Genomic DNA, 17,268 nt, shown 5'->3' with positions numbered 1-17,268 from the left:
CTGAGTTGGTGGCGATGAATTCGAGGCATTCCCAGCTAGAGAGGGAGGCAGAAGATGCAAAGAATCTGCTAGAGGCCCGTCTGTCTGAGGACGCCCAGGCCGACCAAAACCGCCAGGTGCTTGAATCTCAGATCAAAGATCTCAAGGACGAACTGTACAAGACCCAGATGGATCTCAGCAGAGAGCGTCAATCCCGCGATGATGTTCTACTTCTCGGCGAGCACAAGTACGAGTCTCTGAAAGAGGAATACGACCACCTCAATGAATCCAAAATCATCATCGAGAAGGAGCTCTATGCCCAGCAAGACACTCTGAGGCGGATGATGGAGACTCGGACAACTGCAGAGAAGGAGCGAGACGAGGCTCGAAATGAAATCCGAAGTCTTCGTGTTGCCAAGACCCAGGCTGAGGAAGCACGAGTGCAGGCCGAGAACGCCGGAGAACGCCAAGCAACCAAGGCCGCACGCGAGCGCGAGGACAGCCTTCGTAGAGATCTCGACGCAGCTCAAGAGCGACTTCAGTGGTTCGAAAGCGAGTGTGCCAACCTCAACCACCAGATTGAAGATCTCAACAAGATGATCTTGGAATCTGGTGAGTTTGGTCTCAAGAATGACCAGGCCAAGGAGAGGATGGAGCGCGAGCTCGGTACTGTCAAGAGTCGGCTGATGGCGTCTGAAAATGACAACCGGGCCTTGTTGAACAAACTCCAACAAAAGGGCCTTGAAATTGCCCGTTCAACATCCCGTGCGAGCGAAGCGTCTCGTGGTCAGGTCGTGTCTCTTCAACGGGAAAGGACGAGACTCGAGGAGCAAAACACTAAATTGCACAAGCAATTGGGTGATTCTCAGCTTTCCATTGCTTCTCTCGAGAAGAGAGCTGAGAAACTCCAACTCAACCTTGAGGACCTTAGCCATGAGGTAGCTCGCGAGGTCAAGTCCAGCAGGAACGCCGAGAAGGCCTCTTCCACTTTCACTGCTCAGCTCGCCGAGGCCAATCGAACCATTGAGTCGGAGAAGCAGCTTCGCACCCAGGCTCAGACGACTGCTCGCACTCTTCAATCTGCACTAGACTCTCGAGACCAAGAGATTCACGAGCTTCGGGCGCAGATGTTGAGCATTCTGAGGACTGTTGACCCAGAGGTTCCCATTCCTCCCCAGTCAGATGGAAACGACGAGCAGATTCTCATCAAGAACTTTGACCTCGTGAGGAAGGTTGAGGAGCTCCAGCAGAACCTTCGCGTGCAGACAGCTGCGAGGTCAAACGCAGAGAATCAGCTTTCCGATCTAAGAGCCTCGCGAAATGTCACACCCACTCGCCCTAAGCTGGAGGAAATCCACCTCAATGAGGCGCCTTTCCACGGATCCCCAACCCAAAGGCGGCCTGCCAAGGTCCATGCGCGAAACAACTCGATCACTTCCACCCCCACCCGCCGTTTCCAGGATGTCGACCATCTCCAAGATTCAACACGGTCAGACAGGACTGTTGATACCTTGAGCTTCAATAGTAAGATGGATCTGAAGGCTGAGGTTGAGGAGCTACAGAATCAGCTTCAGATCACTCAGATGCAAAACCGACATTTACAAAGCCAATTGGATCGAACCACGCCTGTCCCGGACATGTACGACGAGCAAAGCCCATCGATACGCCGTATGCAAAAGCTTGAGTTGGTGAACAGCCGTCTCCACGAGATGCTTGATGACTCTAGCAAAAAGGTGTCTGTTTTGGAGCGAGCCATTAGATCTGGCGAGCTCTCACTCCTGGATGTCCAGACCCGGTCGTATGAGGAGATCCTGGAAGTCTTGAACAGCCAGGAGGACTCTCGGCGGTCTCTGATTCACAGCCACAAGGACGCTGTGGCAGAGTTGACCGACGTCAAGGTTCACTTCGATCGACTACGGCACGACCGTGCCAAGGCGGAGGTTGAACTTCGAGACGCCAAGTCTGATCTTCACGAGATGACGCTTGCTCGAGAACATGAGGCCCAAAGCCGCAACCAACTCCTTCAAGAGTTCTCGGACCTCCAGATTCGACTCGATGCGGAGACTTCAAGACTAGTTGACGTTACCTCAAGCCTCGACATGTACAAGAGCCGCGCGGACGAATACTTCAGCAAGTTAGAGCAGGCTGAAATCGCAGTCCTTAAGGCCAACCGCGCCGAGCAGTTTGCCAAGTCACAAGCGAAGGAGGCTGATGATACCTACGCGGAAGTCATGTCAGAACGTCAGAAGATGGATGCCAACCTCGAGGATCTGCAGCGCCAGAACCAGCGACTGGAGGAGAAGGTCGAGGACATCTCGACTGACTTGGAAGCGGCAACTCAGGCTAAGAAGCGACTTCAGCATGAGCTGGAAGACTACCGCAACCAGCGTGCCATGGACATCGAGGACAAGGAGTCAAGCATGGAGCAGACTCGTAAGAAGTATCAGGCCGAGTTTGCCACTCTGACCAACGAGCTCGATCTCGCTCGCGAGGAAAAGCTATTCAAGCAGGCTGAGATCACCCGACTCCGAGAAGAACTTGACGAGCTGAGGTCGAAGTGGGACGATGAGGTTCTGAACAGTTCAACTTGGTCCAAGGAGAAGTCTCGCCTCGAGTCGACCCTGGCTGATGTTGCCTCGTCCCGCGATGAGGCCGTCAACGCCCATAACGATGCCCAGAGCAAGGTTGTATCACTCTTGTCGCAGGTCCGGACTCTCAGGTCTTCCGTCGACGAGATTGCCGCAGAGCGTGACCACTTGCTCCGGGAGAAGCGCAACGTTGAAGCGCGCCTCGAGGAAGCCAAGAGTGGACTTGAGGACCTCGTCAAGGGTGAAAGCCCATCCCTCCGCAACGCCGCCAACATGGACAGGGAGATTCTCGACCTCAAGTCCAACCTCGCCCAGCAGGAGGATATCGCTGCTGCTGCCGTGGAGAAGATGCGCCGGGCCGAGGCCCTTGTAACTGAGGTTCAGAAGGACGTTATGGTTGAGCGGGAGAGCACCGTTCAGTTGCAGCATCAAAAGGCTATACTTGAGAAGAACCTGAATGAGGCCCAGCTGAGGCTAGTTGACCTTGAGACCAAGGGATACTCGAGCGCAAGCCAGGACATCAAGTTCCTCCACAAACGCATTCAAGAGGTAAGCACTCAAACACAGTATTCATCATTTCCGAACTAGCACTAATATGTAACAGCTTGAGTCTCAACTCGAGGATCAAGAGAACGAGCGCAGCAAGTCCCAACGCTCAGTCCGAAACGTAGACCGAATCGTCAAAGATTTGCAGGGCCAGATTGATCGCAAGGACAAGCAGAACTCTCAGCTCTCGGAAGACGTCTCCCGGATGCGCGACAAGGTCGACAAACTCCTAAAGACGATTGAGGAGCTGCAGTCCTCTGAGTCCGCCAACCAGCTGACGGCCCGACGAGCTGAGCGCGAGCTGCGCGAAGAGAAGGAGAAGGCTCTCCGCCTGGGTCGAGAGCTGGAGGGCTGGAAGAACCTGCGGAACGAGAAGGGCTCAGGGAGTGCCATGGGAAGTGTCCGCAGCCGCATGGGCCCCTGGCGGGTTAGCGAGGGCGACGATGTGTCTGTTATCGATGTGCCCAGGAGGAAGAGCAGCCTTAGTCGGGTGCCCAGCCTTACCAAGGGATTTTTGTAAAGAGGACAAGGGGAATGGGTAGGATATATGATTGTGCATGGGGACGGGGCGTTGTCGCGTTGTCGCATTGTTCTGGGTTATGATGACGGAACGGAGGGATGAGTCGGGGCGCGAGGTATTATTGGGTGGACTGTAATTATATTTGGTTGCGTTGTGGAATATGGAATATGGGAATACGTAGCAATAATGAGGAATCGAGCTCCGAAACTCGACCCGTGGTGTGTTGAGTGTCCTGCCTGTCAAATAACGAGGCGTTGCTGTGCTCTAACTAGTGATGATGCAAACCAAAATATCTACCCCAAAGAGCCAAGGAACTTCAAAACTCCGCCGTGTGCCCAATAGCTGCGGCCGATACTCCTGACGAGCTCTAGTGATGGAGCATTGCACTCTAGTCTAATAACTATAATCGGTGGTCGGACAAGGTAAAAAGAAAAAAAGACATGTCAGGAAACCGGGCATGTTGTGATGGTGGTTGACGGAAAGGGTCGTGTCTGATAACCGCTAGGGCCCCGTCGAAGCTATCAAGGTATTTGATGAGGAAAAATCAGGCCATAATGCCCAGAAGATGGTGTTCTCGGTGAGACACGAAGCGACGATCCCCGATGACGGTCCTAAGCGCAAGGTCCCTAGTCTCAGTAGGGGCCCTCGCTTGGATCCGGCGCTTGCGAAGCGAAGGTGTCGAGTGGGTCAAAGGGATTGGTTGAAGCCATGGGAGCTGAAAACTGAAGGGCTTCGGGGGGTTGAAAACCGTAGAGCGACAAGTCTGGTGGCGCTTGTATCAAGGTTCGGTCGAAGGGAGGGTTGAAGGGCTGGTTGAAGGGTTCACCGAATGTCTGAACAGTAGGGAAGCCGCTAGTAGTAGACATCGTCATGGCGTCTCCGACTGATCCTTGGAAAGCGTCTGTCATCCGGACATGACCGCCTCCGGGTGAGTTCTGTTCCGCCGCGACCTGCTCGGCTAGAAGCTGTTGTCTCAGACGTTCCATCTCGGGCGGAATCTCGTCGCGGTCCTCCAACTGCATCCTCGTCCGCACATTCCCCGACACGTCGATGAAGTTGTCGTCTGCGGCCGTCGTCTCCCACAGCGACAACGTCATATCGTCCGGATCGCCGTACGGGCCTGGGAGGAGGGGATTCGTCCGGAGCTTGCAGCACGTGTGGCGCACGCGATCCGTAGCGTAGGCGCATCTCGTCCGGTCGTCGCGCAGGATGCAGTGTCCCTTGTGCTCAGCGCCGCGGGGGCATTCGTCCGTGTCTTCGTCCTGGACGTGGTAGTGCTCCATCCACTGGTAGCCGCCGATGTATGTGGCGACGAGATCCAGCTCGGGGTTGTTGAAGGCCGGACACGGGTTCATATTACAGCAGTTCTCCTGCTGCAGTGGAATAAGTCAGTACCTGTCTCCGGCCTGTAGAACGGCTTCTAAATACCTCTGACGGTCCCATCTTCCAGTGGAGGGCGAGATCCTCGCCTTCGCTGTCGCTGGACGAATCGAAGAGGTCCTCGGGGCCGTCGACAATCTCGTCGCCAAACAGCAGCCCCAGCCTTGCGAGCTTTTTTGTCAGTGCCTGCCAGTGGTTTCTAAATGCTTCCTGCTTTTGGACCTCGCATTCGATTTCGACAAAGGCCTTTATCTCTTTTAGGTCGTTCTTGTCCTTCCTGTTCAGCCAGACGTACGACACCTGGTCCGGCTTGTCAGCCGGCCACCGGAAGTAGATCTGGGTCTTGGCTTTGCGCTTGCCTATGAAGGTGTTGAGGATAGGGCCAACGGCCACGGCGTGTTGTTCTCCGGAGCCGTCCTTCTTGACGAGCTGGGGAACGAAGGAGATGTAGTCGAAGGGAACCTCGAATATGCTGAAGGATTCTAGGTCAACGACTGGGATCTTGTTTCCGTCCTTCTCGATGTTGTGTGTCGGGACCAGGCTGCGGTCGATCCACACCCTATCTCCCCGGCAGTACTCGTGGGTGACGGCCTTTTCGCCCTGCTTGGGGATAGTCCACGCGTGGCCATCGCGGACGAGAACGCCATGGGCGTCGTCCATTAGGGGTTCTGCAGAGGCCTGGCCATGTCTTCTGAAGAACCGCGAGGCCTGTTCTTGTATCCATACCTTGTTCTCGGCGTCCGAGTTCACCTGGCGAAGGACAAGGGTATCGTGCCGTTCGTCTTGGGACTCCTGGGGAGAATTGAGCAAGATGGTCCCGCCGCCGCTGCGCTCGGTGTATGTGTATCTCCAGACGCGGAGCTGGAAGTCGGGTTCTAACTCGGCCATTCCGCAGTAGATGGAGCACAACAAGCCAGTGTTGGCGCTGATTGTGAAGGGTAATCAGACGGCCAGAAGAATGGGAAAGATGCAAATACTATATCCATCGCTGAATGTCCTCGGTATTAATTATATGGATGGATGGGATTCACAGTCGTCCGTCCGAAATGCATCGGGCACACAGCTAACACGCAGCCCTGATGTGTCGGAAGACCGGGGTCGCCGTGCGCTTAGGGACCCAACAGATGGATACAACGACCGTAGCGCCATGACATGTCTCTATCGAGGCAGCTGGCCACGGCCAACTAACCAGGATTGTTTCACGCCTTGACCGAACCTGTCATTCCGTTGGGTTAGACGTCTTGCTGCCTTAAGTTAAGGCATGCGCGAGCATAATCGGAGCGGAGTTCCGAATCCAGCGGTTTTCCGGGTTCCCTTGTCGTCGATCTTGAAAACCAGAGGCTGACAGAGGCATCGCGAGTTGCAGTTAACAGCATATTTCAAAAAAAAAGCCGATGGGTAGCCGCAGGGCTTGGGCTAGACATCGCCCCAGCTGGAAACTCCAGTGAGAGAGGCCCTTGGACGCCCAGAAGAAGAAGACATGTCAAGTGGGCTGCTTTTTTTCTTTTTTTTTTTCTTTTTCTTTTTCTCATGGGCACCTTGCACTTTCTTTGGGACCCTGATCCTTTGGGACCTTGATCCTTTGAGACCCTGACCTCGAGATGGCCGCAACTCTGGATTGCTCTGTCACCTTGGCAGCTGACTGCAACCTTGCCCCCCTGATACTGATACTCGGCCTTTTTCACCAAAGGAGAGCACAATGACGACAATAGCACCGCCTCACATGCCGCAATATGTCCGTGTGCCATGATTAGAGTTGGAATTTCAGCTCGTCCCTGCGAAACGAGGCTGTCGGGGCGGGGTGATCGGCCCAAACTAAGCAATGATTTGAATGTGCAACAAGTCGACTGCGCACCATCCAGGCGCATGTGTTGTTGGCCCGCCATGGTTCGTAGCGGAGACAGCTCCGGCTCCCCGAACGGCTTGCTTGGGAAAAGAAAAGGGGAGGGGTGCCAACACAGGTCATAGACCGGATGCCATTTTTTGAGCCAAGTCCCGATGTCCAGGACCCTGGATTTCCCAGCCGACCGAGTTTGTCTGGAGTGCGAATATCGAAAGTGCCCATCGATACCGTGGCTTGAAGGCTGGGCTTGAAGGCTGAGGCCATGTAAGACCAGGTGGGGACGATTGTGATATCTTATTGATCCCATTTGTTTGCTATTGAATGTCATGTTCGAACCCATGCAGTGTGGTGAGTTTGCTCCGAATTTGCCCCTGGCCGTCACATCGTGCCCTACTGTACATATCCGAACTAAGACTTCGGAGATCGCTGTGGTGTGCGAGACTGTGTCATGTTCTCAATCCTTCTTGGCTCCCTCCTCCTCCTTCCCTGGTGGCGCCGGCTTTTCCATACCCATACGCGACATGAGGTCTTCCATCATATGCTTCATCTCGGATTCATCCTCAGGGTTCACGAACAAAGCCCCCGACCGTCGCGTGACGGCTCGGGTCCTGGTCTGGAGCTCCTCAATCGAACTCAGATCAAAGCTCCAGGCAATGCCCGCAATTAGCATGACCCCAAAGCTCATAACATTGAGCGTTGCCAGGCCCAATGCCTGAGCAGCAAGCGCTGACCGGTCTGCAGAGTCGAAGGCGACTGGGTCTCTGTTAGACGAGTAGAACTTGGGGATGGCATCTAGCCGCCTTCGCATCACCGAGCGTCGTGATATGGCTACTGATGCGGCCATGAATCCGGCCCCGGCAAATAGGAACCCGAACTGCTTGAGTGGGCGCCCCCATGATGATGTAGGCGGTGGTGTGTTTTGAGATGAAGCACTAGTGGTGTTGGTGGTGGTGTTGGTGGTTGTTTGAGGCGCTGGAGTACTGGCGGTTCCAGACATGGCGAAGGCGCCTGCCATTGATGGCCGGGGAGTCGAATTAGGAAAAGAGATGGTAATGCAAGGTTCCACAGTGGCTCCGGTGCGTTATCGATATGCTTTTTGTTGCCGTGCCGTTCCTGAGAGAGCCTTGGATGCTAGGAACTCAACACGCTCGCGAGCTCACTGCAAACACAAAATCAGAACCCCGTTTTATGCATATGTCATTAAATTGATAACTTCTATTCTGTTTACCCGCATGCATGTATAACTTCCTTGACGCCTCTTCTCTTCCCCCTGATCGCTGGGAGAACTACGTTACTCCACGGATCGCTGGTAATTCCCATGTTACATGCAAAAGCAAGACGGCCCAACCTCAAATTGGGCCGCGTTCCGCCGTATCTCTTCATCCTCTTGTAGTTTTCTCACCGATCCTTCAGGGCAACCTGGCCGGGGCCGTCAATGCAGTCATCGCTGCCTCACAGTTGAGGCCCTAACTGCTCACCGACTCATCGCCCGAAAGGTTGCGGGTTGTGGGCGTTGCAACGCCAAGGTGCTGCGGCCTGTTATTTCGGTTTAGATTGATGTACTCCCTCTCAGCTTCTGCAGAATTCTTATGTCAGTCATGCCATGCAACATGCGGAGAAAGGGGGCATTACTCTTGACGCGGTACTGGTTGGTCACAATGGGCGCCCCGCAAGCCATTGGGTTTCGCACAAAGCGAGGGATGCATGCAAGCTCTCCGTATGGAACCCCGCGCCTGGGCATCTTGCCTTGTGGCGGTGTAAGTCGTGCTCGACAGTGGTGTTTCAATTGCAATCGTTCGTATGTCTTCGCGTCATCGACTGAAAGGGTTCGGTCGAATGTCTCATGAACGATCTCGTCTTCGTACTCGGCGACAAAGTCATGCACTTCGTCCGGGTAGAGAAACTGGAACAGAGCCAGCGCGATAAACATGCAACACTGCACCGGCCTTTTCCTTCGCTCGACCAGGAGGCGGGCTTTGTCGTTGATCCGCTTCCTACGTTGATATTCCTGGAAGGCTGGGTCCGACGGGGGAGTTCCCGGCGGAGGCTTTGTTGGAAGAACCCATGTCTGGAGTTCTTTGGTGTGGGTGATTCTTTGGCTTGAGACGATGGCCTTTCGTGTATTCCTCAATATCTTGACGAGGGCCCCGCTTGATATTTCCACCCTGCCCCTCCTCGTCTTCATCTTTATGTCGGAGAAGATGATTGACGAGCCGGACATGACCCGAGCTGTCCTGGCAAAGAGCTTGTCGAGCTCAGGGTCCTCGACGTTGTAATATTGAACTCTCAGACACTCTGCCCAATCCCTACACAGCGATTCGAAACGTTGGATGGTGCGGGTCAGTCGAGGAGTGGACGTGATAGCTACCGTCGGCTTCGGTTTGTCCTGCTCGGGGGTCTCGCCCAAGGCTCTTGCGATGGCTGCCAGAGCAAAACTGACCAACATTGCGGAAAACGAGGCGAAGGTGATAATCGATATGTCGGAACTGAGTGAAGGAGACCGGTCGGAATCTACCCAGCAATTGGCCACCCCTGGATGGGGTTTATATGGGATTGTGGGCAACGGATATAACAGGCACGTTATGCTAATCCTGGGGCCTCGCATTCTCGGATGCATATCCTTCCCCAGGCGCGGGCGTCTGCAGAAGCAATTCTTTACCCGCCACTCCGCACAGCCCTCGAAAAATGAATTGCGCTGTCCAGCTCGGCAGCGTCGTACCGGGCCAAGGAAGGGAGGCAGGCCCAACCACAGCACGTTTTGGGCAAAGTCACTGTACACGGCGAGGAAATGGCTAAAGTTGCGTCTGTACGAAGCTGGAATGGGAAGAAGCCCTTGGTTTGAAACCCACGTCGACCTATGAAAGCCGGGGAGTTGACATCCAGTCGGGAGATTTGTCTTGGACGGGGTGGGTGTTATTGCCAGGCTGCGAATAACACTAGACGCTATAGTGACCCCTAGTGTTGATTTCGGAAAGCGCACAGAATCAAGGCATGGATATGGGGTCGACGCAGGCACAAGACGATTGATTGTTTGAGCTGACGAGGCAAAGATAGCTACTGCACATCTCCGTACTCGCCCAATAGCCGATGCAACCAAGACGCACATGTTGGCTGGGCAGATGCGCGCAGGCACACACTGACACACATAAACCTGCCTCCCTGCGCAAGAATGGCAGAATGTAGACCTACTTAACTACCTAGGTACCAGCTGCGGGCGTTTGTGTTTCCCCACAAAGCAACTCCCAGGTTCTCTCAATCTCTGGCAGGAAATGATGGCGCATCGGCATGACACAGTGACGTTAGCAGACACATCTCGATGCATGCGGCGGGGTTCTGCAAGTCCGCCTACAAGGATGCCGCCGCCATGTCTCTGACCTCTCTGCCGTTCTCCTTGTATTTCAACTGCAAGGACTCTCCCTCGCCAATGGCAATCGCATCGCTCCGAGCAAATCGCATGCTGCTCGCACACGCCGCCTCGTGCGCTCCAGGGACCTACCAGTATCGGGCTGGCACTGTCGATCACCGCTCCGCCCTGCCATTGGAGCACTGCTGCAACCTATTTAAGTAGGTCATCATCCATCGTGATCGCCAGCGCCACTCACACGCTGCGACCCGCCCTGCCACCTCGGCACCTGAGCTCGAACATCACCAACCCAGGTCCCTGGCTTCGGTTCAGCAGCAAGGCCGCCATCCGTACCTACGGATGTCCAAGCCGTCAGCCGTCAGCCGTCTTCTTCGCCACCTTCGGTGCATGGCCAGTGGCCGTCAGCATGGTGCAGACAAAGCCCAGGTTGCCCACCTGCAACCTACCCAACTCGGCTCTCAAAAGCAATTCTGCGCTTCACGACCTCTGTTGGTCCACTCCCGCCAAACCCAATGCTCTGTCTCGTGCATCTAGCGCCTGGGCCAGTCCCAGCGGGAGGAGGGGCCCGACGGGCGCCGGCGGCTCTCACACGATTCAGATACAGGGCCGCGTTCCGTTGATGTTGATGGCGTGCCCACTTGGCTGTGATCCGTGGTCCACTTGTGGCACTTGGTTGAACTACTATCATAGTACTATGCAATGGACCCATAGTACAGCCCATTGACGTGCGGGCCAACTACGGAACTCTTCCTAGTCGCCATTTCGCCTATCTTGGCGCTTGGGTCGTGGAGCGGCATAACCCTCACAGGCCTCCCTGCGCTTGGTTGTTTATTTGTGTACGTACCGGCAGACTGATGCAAGTCCAGATACTCCGTACCGGCACACACCTCGCGTCATTGCTTCTAAAATCAAAATCGCGGTCCGACACTCTCTCCAAGGCACCGCTTCCGAATCGGCGGCCCTCGATCCGATCCCATCGCATCGCCATGCCCAAACCCAAAGGATCCAAGTCCTCCAAGACCCCGGCGCCGACGCCGACGCCCCAACCGCCCCCATCTTGGCCGGCCTTCAAGCCTCCGTTGCCCGTCGTCAACCTGACACTCAACCCACACCCCTTGACCTCCAAGGTGGTGCTTGTCCCCTCCTTCTTTCCCCGCTCCCTCTGCCGAGACTATGTGAGCTTTCTCAAGACATTGCCGCTGCATACGACTCCCGGTCGCCCCAAGCGGGGGGAGGCCGTTCGAGTCAACGACCGGTTCCAAGTCGACAGCCCGGATTTTGCCATTCGCCTCTGGGAAGAGACAGGTCTCAAAGAGGCGCTGTTGGAGGGTGGAGATGCCCAGGGTCGCTGGTGAGTTTGCTTTGTTTTCCAGCTGGACAAGGCTCTGTCACACATTGTCCGTTGGACACCCTGCATCGGAAACACCCATTCACACGCGGTCCCAAAAGCAATATGGTTGCACTGCGTTGGTCTTTGCAGCCGAGATTGCAAACTGACTGATTTGCAGGGGCGGTGAACTCGTCGGGTTGAGCCCAAATATCCGGGTGTACCGCTATTCCCAGGGCCAGTACTTCGATTGCCATTGTACGTACACGTTCCGCGACCGTCTTGGCTACCTACGGGTATCTGTTGTTGGTTGATCCATAACACAACCCACGGCCCTCCCTCCCTCCCTCCAACGGTCTAACAAACACTCCACTCCAACTTCATTCTTCACCACTGCCCTGCCTCGCCTCGTCAACTAACAAACGATGTCTCACACCCTCGGGTGTGCTACCTCTCGTCAGTCTCGGTACTTGTCGCCCGCTCGAGTTTCTCATCGTTCCGGCCTGCCGCATCCGTTGCCCCGGCCTGTGATCCCAACCTGTCATGAACTAGTGTTCCTCTTGTTCGCTCAGCTCGATTATGCACTGACGGCGCCACTCTTGCACTCTCCTACCTGTCAACTGCCTGGCCCTGGTGTTGACATCACAGATCCACATCCTACTTGTAGCTGACTGCCGGTGGCTAAACCTAGATGACGATTCGAACAACCTGACGTTGCCGCTGGATCCCCCGGCCGCCGTCCGCACCACGTGGACGCTTCTCCTCTACCTGACCTCAGCCGCCGAAGGCTGCGTCGGAGGGGAGACGGTCTTCTACCCACGCGACCGCAAGTCTCCGCGAGAGGAAATTGCTGTGCCTCTGGAGACGGGGATGCTCCTCCTGCATAAGCACGGTGACGACTGCCTTCTCGTAAGCCCTACCTTTCCGGGGTGTTTTCTCTTTTCCCCTCAGAATCCAAGATCCGTTGGAGGCTTGAAGCGACTCTCGATGGCTGACGCCGCTAATCAATCTAGCACGAGGGTCGCGAGGTCACAGCGGGCGAAAAATGGGTCCTCCGAACAGATTTGTGTATTAGACGATGATTCGACCATCCCATTGTCAGGCATCTCATGGTTGGGTGCGCCAGAAGCCCTGCAGGATACTGCAAAATGCTTTCTTCTTATGCCCCTTCGGCCCGTTAGATGCTCTCTATTTCTCCGCTTTGTGAAACTCCCAAGAATCTCGAACGGCCCAAGGCCACCTCTAACAGCCATGGAGCCCTGTCTGAACCAACCTGCCCAATCGCTGCTCCCTGACCCCCAGTCTCCGAGTTCTGTCACTCCCCCCCGCAATCAACGAGGCGAGCGAGACGATCCATGGCGCTCTCCTCTTGCGCCGCATCACACCCTGTTTCCCTGGCGGCAGCATTGACCTCCCCGCCACTGCCATCGTCATTGCCACCATTGTGATTCAACCCCGGTTGCTGGCTTTGTCTCATTGAAGCCTTTCCTTCGTCCGTATCGAGAGAAGGAGACCTGAGGGATGCCGCTTCTGGGAGGTCAAAGAGCGTCAGCGGTTGACCACGTTCGATGACAATCCCGTCTGGCAAGTTGACGTGGTCTTTAGATCCAAGATCGGTCCGCGCCGCCTCTCCTGCGCCGGCCTTGTGATCAGCGCGGGCACTATCCGATTTCTTGTCCCCGAGTGGTTGCAAGGGCTGGTGTCTCGCCTGACCATCCGCCACTTGACTCGATTCCTTAGTGCTATCGCTTCCTACGAGCCGGATGAGGACCCAATGAAAGATCCAGGGGAAGCTGATTAGCGGCATCGCTTTCGATTCTAGTTCATCCGGCTGCAGGGCGTCGCTCATGTTGTCGATCGATTCTTGGTTGAGTTCGGATAGTGCAGCTTTAGTCTCCTCCTCGGTAACAATGTACATGGCCACAACAAAGCAGTCGATCAGCCCCGTATGCTTTCCGCCTGCAGCCCCGTAACACATATCACGGAACCGATGCTTTAACGCGTCATACTCTCGCCCTAGCTCTTCTTGGCGCTTGTAGTCGGATCCAATCGGACCCTTGGACATGGCAAACGCCGTCCAAAGCTCAAATTCGGTCTTGAGATCATGCTGGTTGAGAATCCGACGCACAGAGACATCGTATTGTGACTTGATTTGTCTAGCGGCCTCGAGCATGTCGCTTCCAGGTGTGAGTGTCTTGTGCTTGATGATCCGCTGGTCGAACGGGTTACCCCAGATGGGGTTGAACTGGATCGATTTGTTGATGACTTTGTCGTATATGACTCCGAGTGCCTTTCTTGAACGATACGAATTCTGCTTTTCCATGAAATGTGGCCATTGCTTGGTGTGTTGGTCTCGTCTCAAGATAGCCGGCTCCCCAGTCTTGGGGTAGTCGACTGCCTTGGAATGGAGATCTGCCAACTCGAGGCCTAATTCCGGGTGTTAGGATGATGCTGCAAGTGTGACAGAAGAACTTACATTTCTTTGACATTGGCCCATATTTGTCTGCGGTAGCTAGATGCGCAAACGCAATCAGCGGCAACACATCGTTCTTCATATACATGACGAAGAAGTTTCGGAGGTCATTGACATTGACATCTCGGTCCAACTGTTGAGGCTTGGGGCCTGCGTAGTCCATTGGTGGGTAGTTCCAAATCCGCGGCATAAGGCTAGACTCCCACATGACGAAGAAGTCATCGCCGTCAAGGTCGCCGCCAGACAGCATGTTGGGAACCGGACGATCTCCCGTGGCTGGGAAGACCACGACATCCTTGAGATGATGCAACTTCGGCTCGTCCACGGCCTCGACGATGCGGATGTCACCCGGGTGCAGTGACGGGTTGCGGCCAACAAGGCACACGCCCTTGATGACTCGCGTCTTGTTGTAGTCCTTGGAGTTGGTGATCTGGAGAAAGATCTGGGGTAGTTTATTTATGTCCTTGTCCTTGGAGCCCTCGGTGGCGGATGAATGTCCCCTGAGCGTTTTCGTCTCGTCCACACACCCGAGCACAAACGCGCTTTTCTCAACTTGGATCCTCGCCTTCTCTTTGAGCAACTTGAGGGACCACGATCGCCATAGGTTGAGGACGTTGACAACAAACGGCTCCTGGGTCTCGTTGGTCTTGAAGTCTGCTTCGATCATCTCGGCAATGGCAAGCGTTGTCTGGTTCTCGTCGACAAACTTCCTCAGCAGATCAATAGCTCTTTTATTGTCTTTCATAGCCAGCTCGTAGGTGTGTAGTTGATGGTCGAGCAAGTTCTTGAAGGCTGAGATAGGCACGCCGAGGCTCTCGAGAATGGTAATTGTCTGCCTGTTGAGAGTAGCGGTAGCAAACTTGGCGCAGCGAATAATCTCGAGCCCGTTGTATTCCGCCTTGAATTTCTCCTGTGATTCGCGCACGTGAACCTCTGTACCCTTTGCATCTGGCCACACGGTGAGAACGCCTTTGCAGCCGCCCATGCGGAACTGGAATGCCGACGGCTGGTCAAAGACGTCGAGGCCAACGTCCTCTATGACCATTTGAGCAATGAATGGAGAGATCTTGCCGACTCCATCGGTGAAGCAGTATCCGTTTCTCTCGATGTCTTCAATGGGTTGGATAGAAGGAACGGAGATGCCTCTGACCTCTCTGGTGGTCGACAAGCACTGGCCCAGTCGCGCAGAGTACTTGGCAATGATCTTGATGTGATCAAATTGGCCCATCCACTTGCGAATATCGTCACACGAGACGTGGTCTGTTGGGCAGAAGAAGTATGCGCCGCACTGTCTGAGCTGAGAACTGCCAAATGCAAGGAACTCGTACACTCGGTCACCAATCCGAATACCCTGGAAAAGCGTCCGCAACAGCCGTTTCCAAATATCCTCGTTCTGGTCCTTGTTAACCGTGATTCGGCCACTTTCTTGCTCGTCCATAAATTGGATTCTCAAGAAGCGATCGTGGATGTTGTTATATCTGCGCAAGACGCGGTTTGACATCTCCACAGTTGGCGTGTTGAAGCGGATCGTGGTTGGTGTGACTACGGCCTTTCTCATGAGAGCACAGTAGTGGGGGACTTTGACGCTGGGGAAATAAGCAAGCGCATCTGGATTCTTGAAAACACTCATCGGATCTTGGACCGATTCACCCTGGTCGGCCAAGTATTCGAGGATCAGCCTTGCCTTTGTAGCGTCCATGCCGGCCAACTCCTTCAGGAACTCAACCGTAATGCAATGCTCATTGAGGATTCCGCGTGAGATGCAAACCTCAAGCTGATAGCGAACTTCAAAGGGCACCTGCGTCGCAGGACCCGCCGACAGCCCGAGGAGATGCAGAGCATTTCCGTCCTCCACCATTGGAGGGTGCTCAAGATGGCTCCATAGCTCCGGCTTCTCGCCAGGGATCGCCTGGAAATCGCTGCTGGCCTGGCTGACGATGTTGAAATCTTCGAGGGCGCTCGTAAGCTGTCGGTTGACAATGGCGACTTCGTCCGATTTCCCGCCAAGAACAAACCGAACGGCAGTCCAGCGGCCAATGTCGATAAACCCCGGGTCATCGTAAGTTGTGTGCAAGGCAACGGAGTGTTTCAACGGGCTTCCAATTTGCTCAAGAATATCCGTTGCTCTACACCATGCCTCAGATGCCCCCCAACTCGGGACCGCGTCCGATAGCGTTGACCTAGGGTCTGGGTTTTTCCAGTAGTATTTCGGGGCACACTTCAAAGGCAGTATAAGGGCAATACCGGCGTCTTCGGAAGTTTGACGAACCTCTTTCAACGAGGTGAATTCGACGACAAACTTGTATTGCCGAGTTTGCCTGCTACCTCGATATTCAACCTCCATTGGGAAAAAAGCTGTCAGGCATTTACGCCTGAGGTCAAGTTCAATCTTGAGGCTTGTGTCGCCAATGGTGGCGGACAAGGACTTCATGATCTTCATGGTGTCAGGGCCGACTAGGCTTCCAAACTGAATAGCAAGGGGAAGAACAATGATCCTGACAGGATGCTGACGGTCTGGACAAACTGGACTCTGAATCCAACGGTCGGGGACAGCTCTCCACGGCATAACAGCGATGGCGAGACCGTTTGGGTAGCGACGACTGTCCGGATGGGCAACGCAGTAGGTGCGCTGTGTCCAAAAGTCTCGCTTCGGGGGCGGCTCGAACCTGATCTTGGCCGCCATCGTTCCCATCGCATGTCGATTCTCGAAGATGTCCATGTAGACGATTTCGCCCTCTTGGGAAAACCAATCCCAGAGATGTTTCGTGGTCACGCCAATGGGCAGGTTGTCCAAGCGGACGTTGAACTCTGGCCATGTCTGCCACTCTGTGGAAGGTTGTGCAGTAAAGGCATTGGGTGTCTGAGACTGCTCTTGGTTTGGTGTTGGCGGTGTGTTCTGTCTTCTCGTCGGACTTGTTCTATTGAATCTGCCGCCTCGGGGTCGTCCACGAGCATGGTGTTGAGGTGAGCGAGGAGACAGGCGAGGGGATGGTCGCGGGGAGTCCATCTTGAAGTCTAGCAGGCATTGGTTAGCTTAGGTTCTTCCAGGGCGAACAAGAGAAGACTTTACATAAGGTAGGCTCCTTATTCTGTCATGTTAAGATGAAGTAAGAATAAAGAGGGAAGGACGACGAAGGCGAAGGCGCAAGAGCGAGGTGATGTAGTTCGATCTTACCGCCCTTCCGAACAGTGATTCACGGATGTTATAGATAAGGCCCTCGACGCACGGAATCTCGTGTTAGATATTC

The 17,268-nt window shown here is 54.7% G+C and overlaps 5 protein-coding genes across 5 annotated transcripts; 1 reads left to right on the top strand and 4 right to left on the bottom strand.

Annotated features, from left to right (window-relative positions):
• Positions 1–4,598: 4,598 nt before the first annotated feature.
• Positions 4,599–5,901, bottom strand: BGZ61DRAFT_288534 (uncharacterized protein; the record flags this gene model as incomplete). Its single annotated transcript, XM_046238544.1, has 2 exons — positions 4,599–5,003; positions 5,062–5,901. Coding segments are annotated over 2 exons (1,245 nt in total), but the record flags the coding sequence as incomplete, so codon positions are not given.
• Positions 5,902–7,310: 1,409 nt separating this feature from the next.
• Positions 7,311–7,853, bottom strand: BGZ61DRAFT_536028 (uncharacterized protein; the record flags this gene model as incomplete). The annotated part of the gene is made up of 1 exon (XM_046254337.1): positions 7,311–7,853. One exon carries the CDS (start codon positions 7,851–7,853, stop codon positions 7,311–7,313), a length of 543 nt encoding a protein of 180 aa, XP_046100387.1.
• Positions 7,854–8,045: 192 nt separating this feature from the next.
• Positions 8,046–9,646, bottom strand: BGZ61DRAFT_457570 (uncharacterized protein). The gene has a single exon (XM_046246665.1). It carries the CDS (start codon positions 9,471–9,473, stop codon positions 8,406–8,408), a length of 1,068 nt encoding a protein of 355 aa, XP_046100386.1. The 5' UTR covers positions 9,474–9,646; the 3' UTR covers positions 8,046–8,405.
• A 1,560-nt stretch (positions 9,647–11,206) lies between these two features.
• BGZ61DRAFT_360453 (uncharacterized protein) lies at positions 11,207–12,629 on the top strand (the record flags this gene model as incomplete). Its single annotated transcript, XM_046241173.1, has 4 exons — positions 11,207–11,571; positions 11,729–11,805; positions 12,239–12,456; positions 12,561–12,629. 4 exons carry the CDS (start codon positions 11,207–11,209, stop codon positions 12,627–12,629), a joined length of 729 nt encoding a protein of 242 aa, XP_046100385.1.
• Positions 12,630–12,862: 233 nt separating this feature from the next.
• Positions 12,863–17,027, bottom strand: BGZ61DRAFT_520628 (RNA dependent RNA polymerase-domain-containing protein; the record flags this gene model as incomplete). Its single annotated transcript, XM_046252459.1, has 2 exons — positions 12,863–13,974; positions 14,024–17,027. The coding sequence occupies 2 exons, from the start codon at positions 17,025–17,027 to the stop codon at positions 12,863–12,865; spliced, it is 4,116 nt and encodes a 1,371-aa protein (XP_046100384.1).
• Positions 17,028–17,268: the final 241 nt, after the last annotated feature.

This window comes from Ilyonectria robusta (assembly GCF_021365365.1).
Source record: "Ilyonectria robusta strain PMI_751 chromosome Unknown BGZ61scaffold_19, whole genome shotgun sequence".
NCBI lineage: Eukaryota > Fungi > Ascomycota > Sordariomycetes > Hypocreales > Nectriaceae > Ilyonectria > Ilyonectria robusta.
The sequence above is the reverse complement of the archived record's forward strand: the minus strand, read 5'-3'. Positions and strand labels throughout refer to the sequence as shown.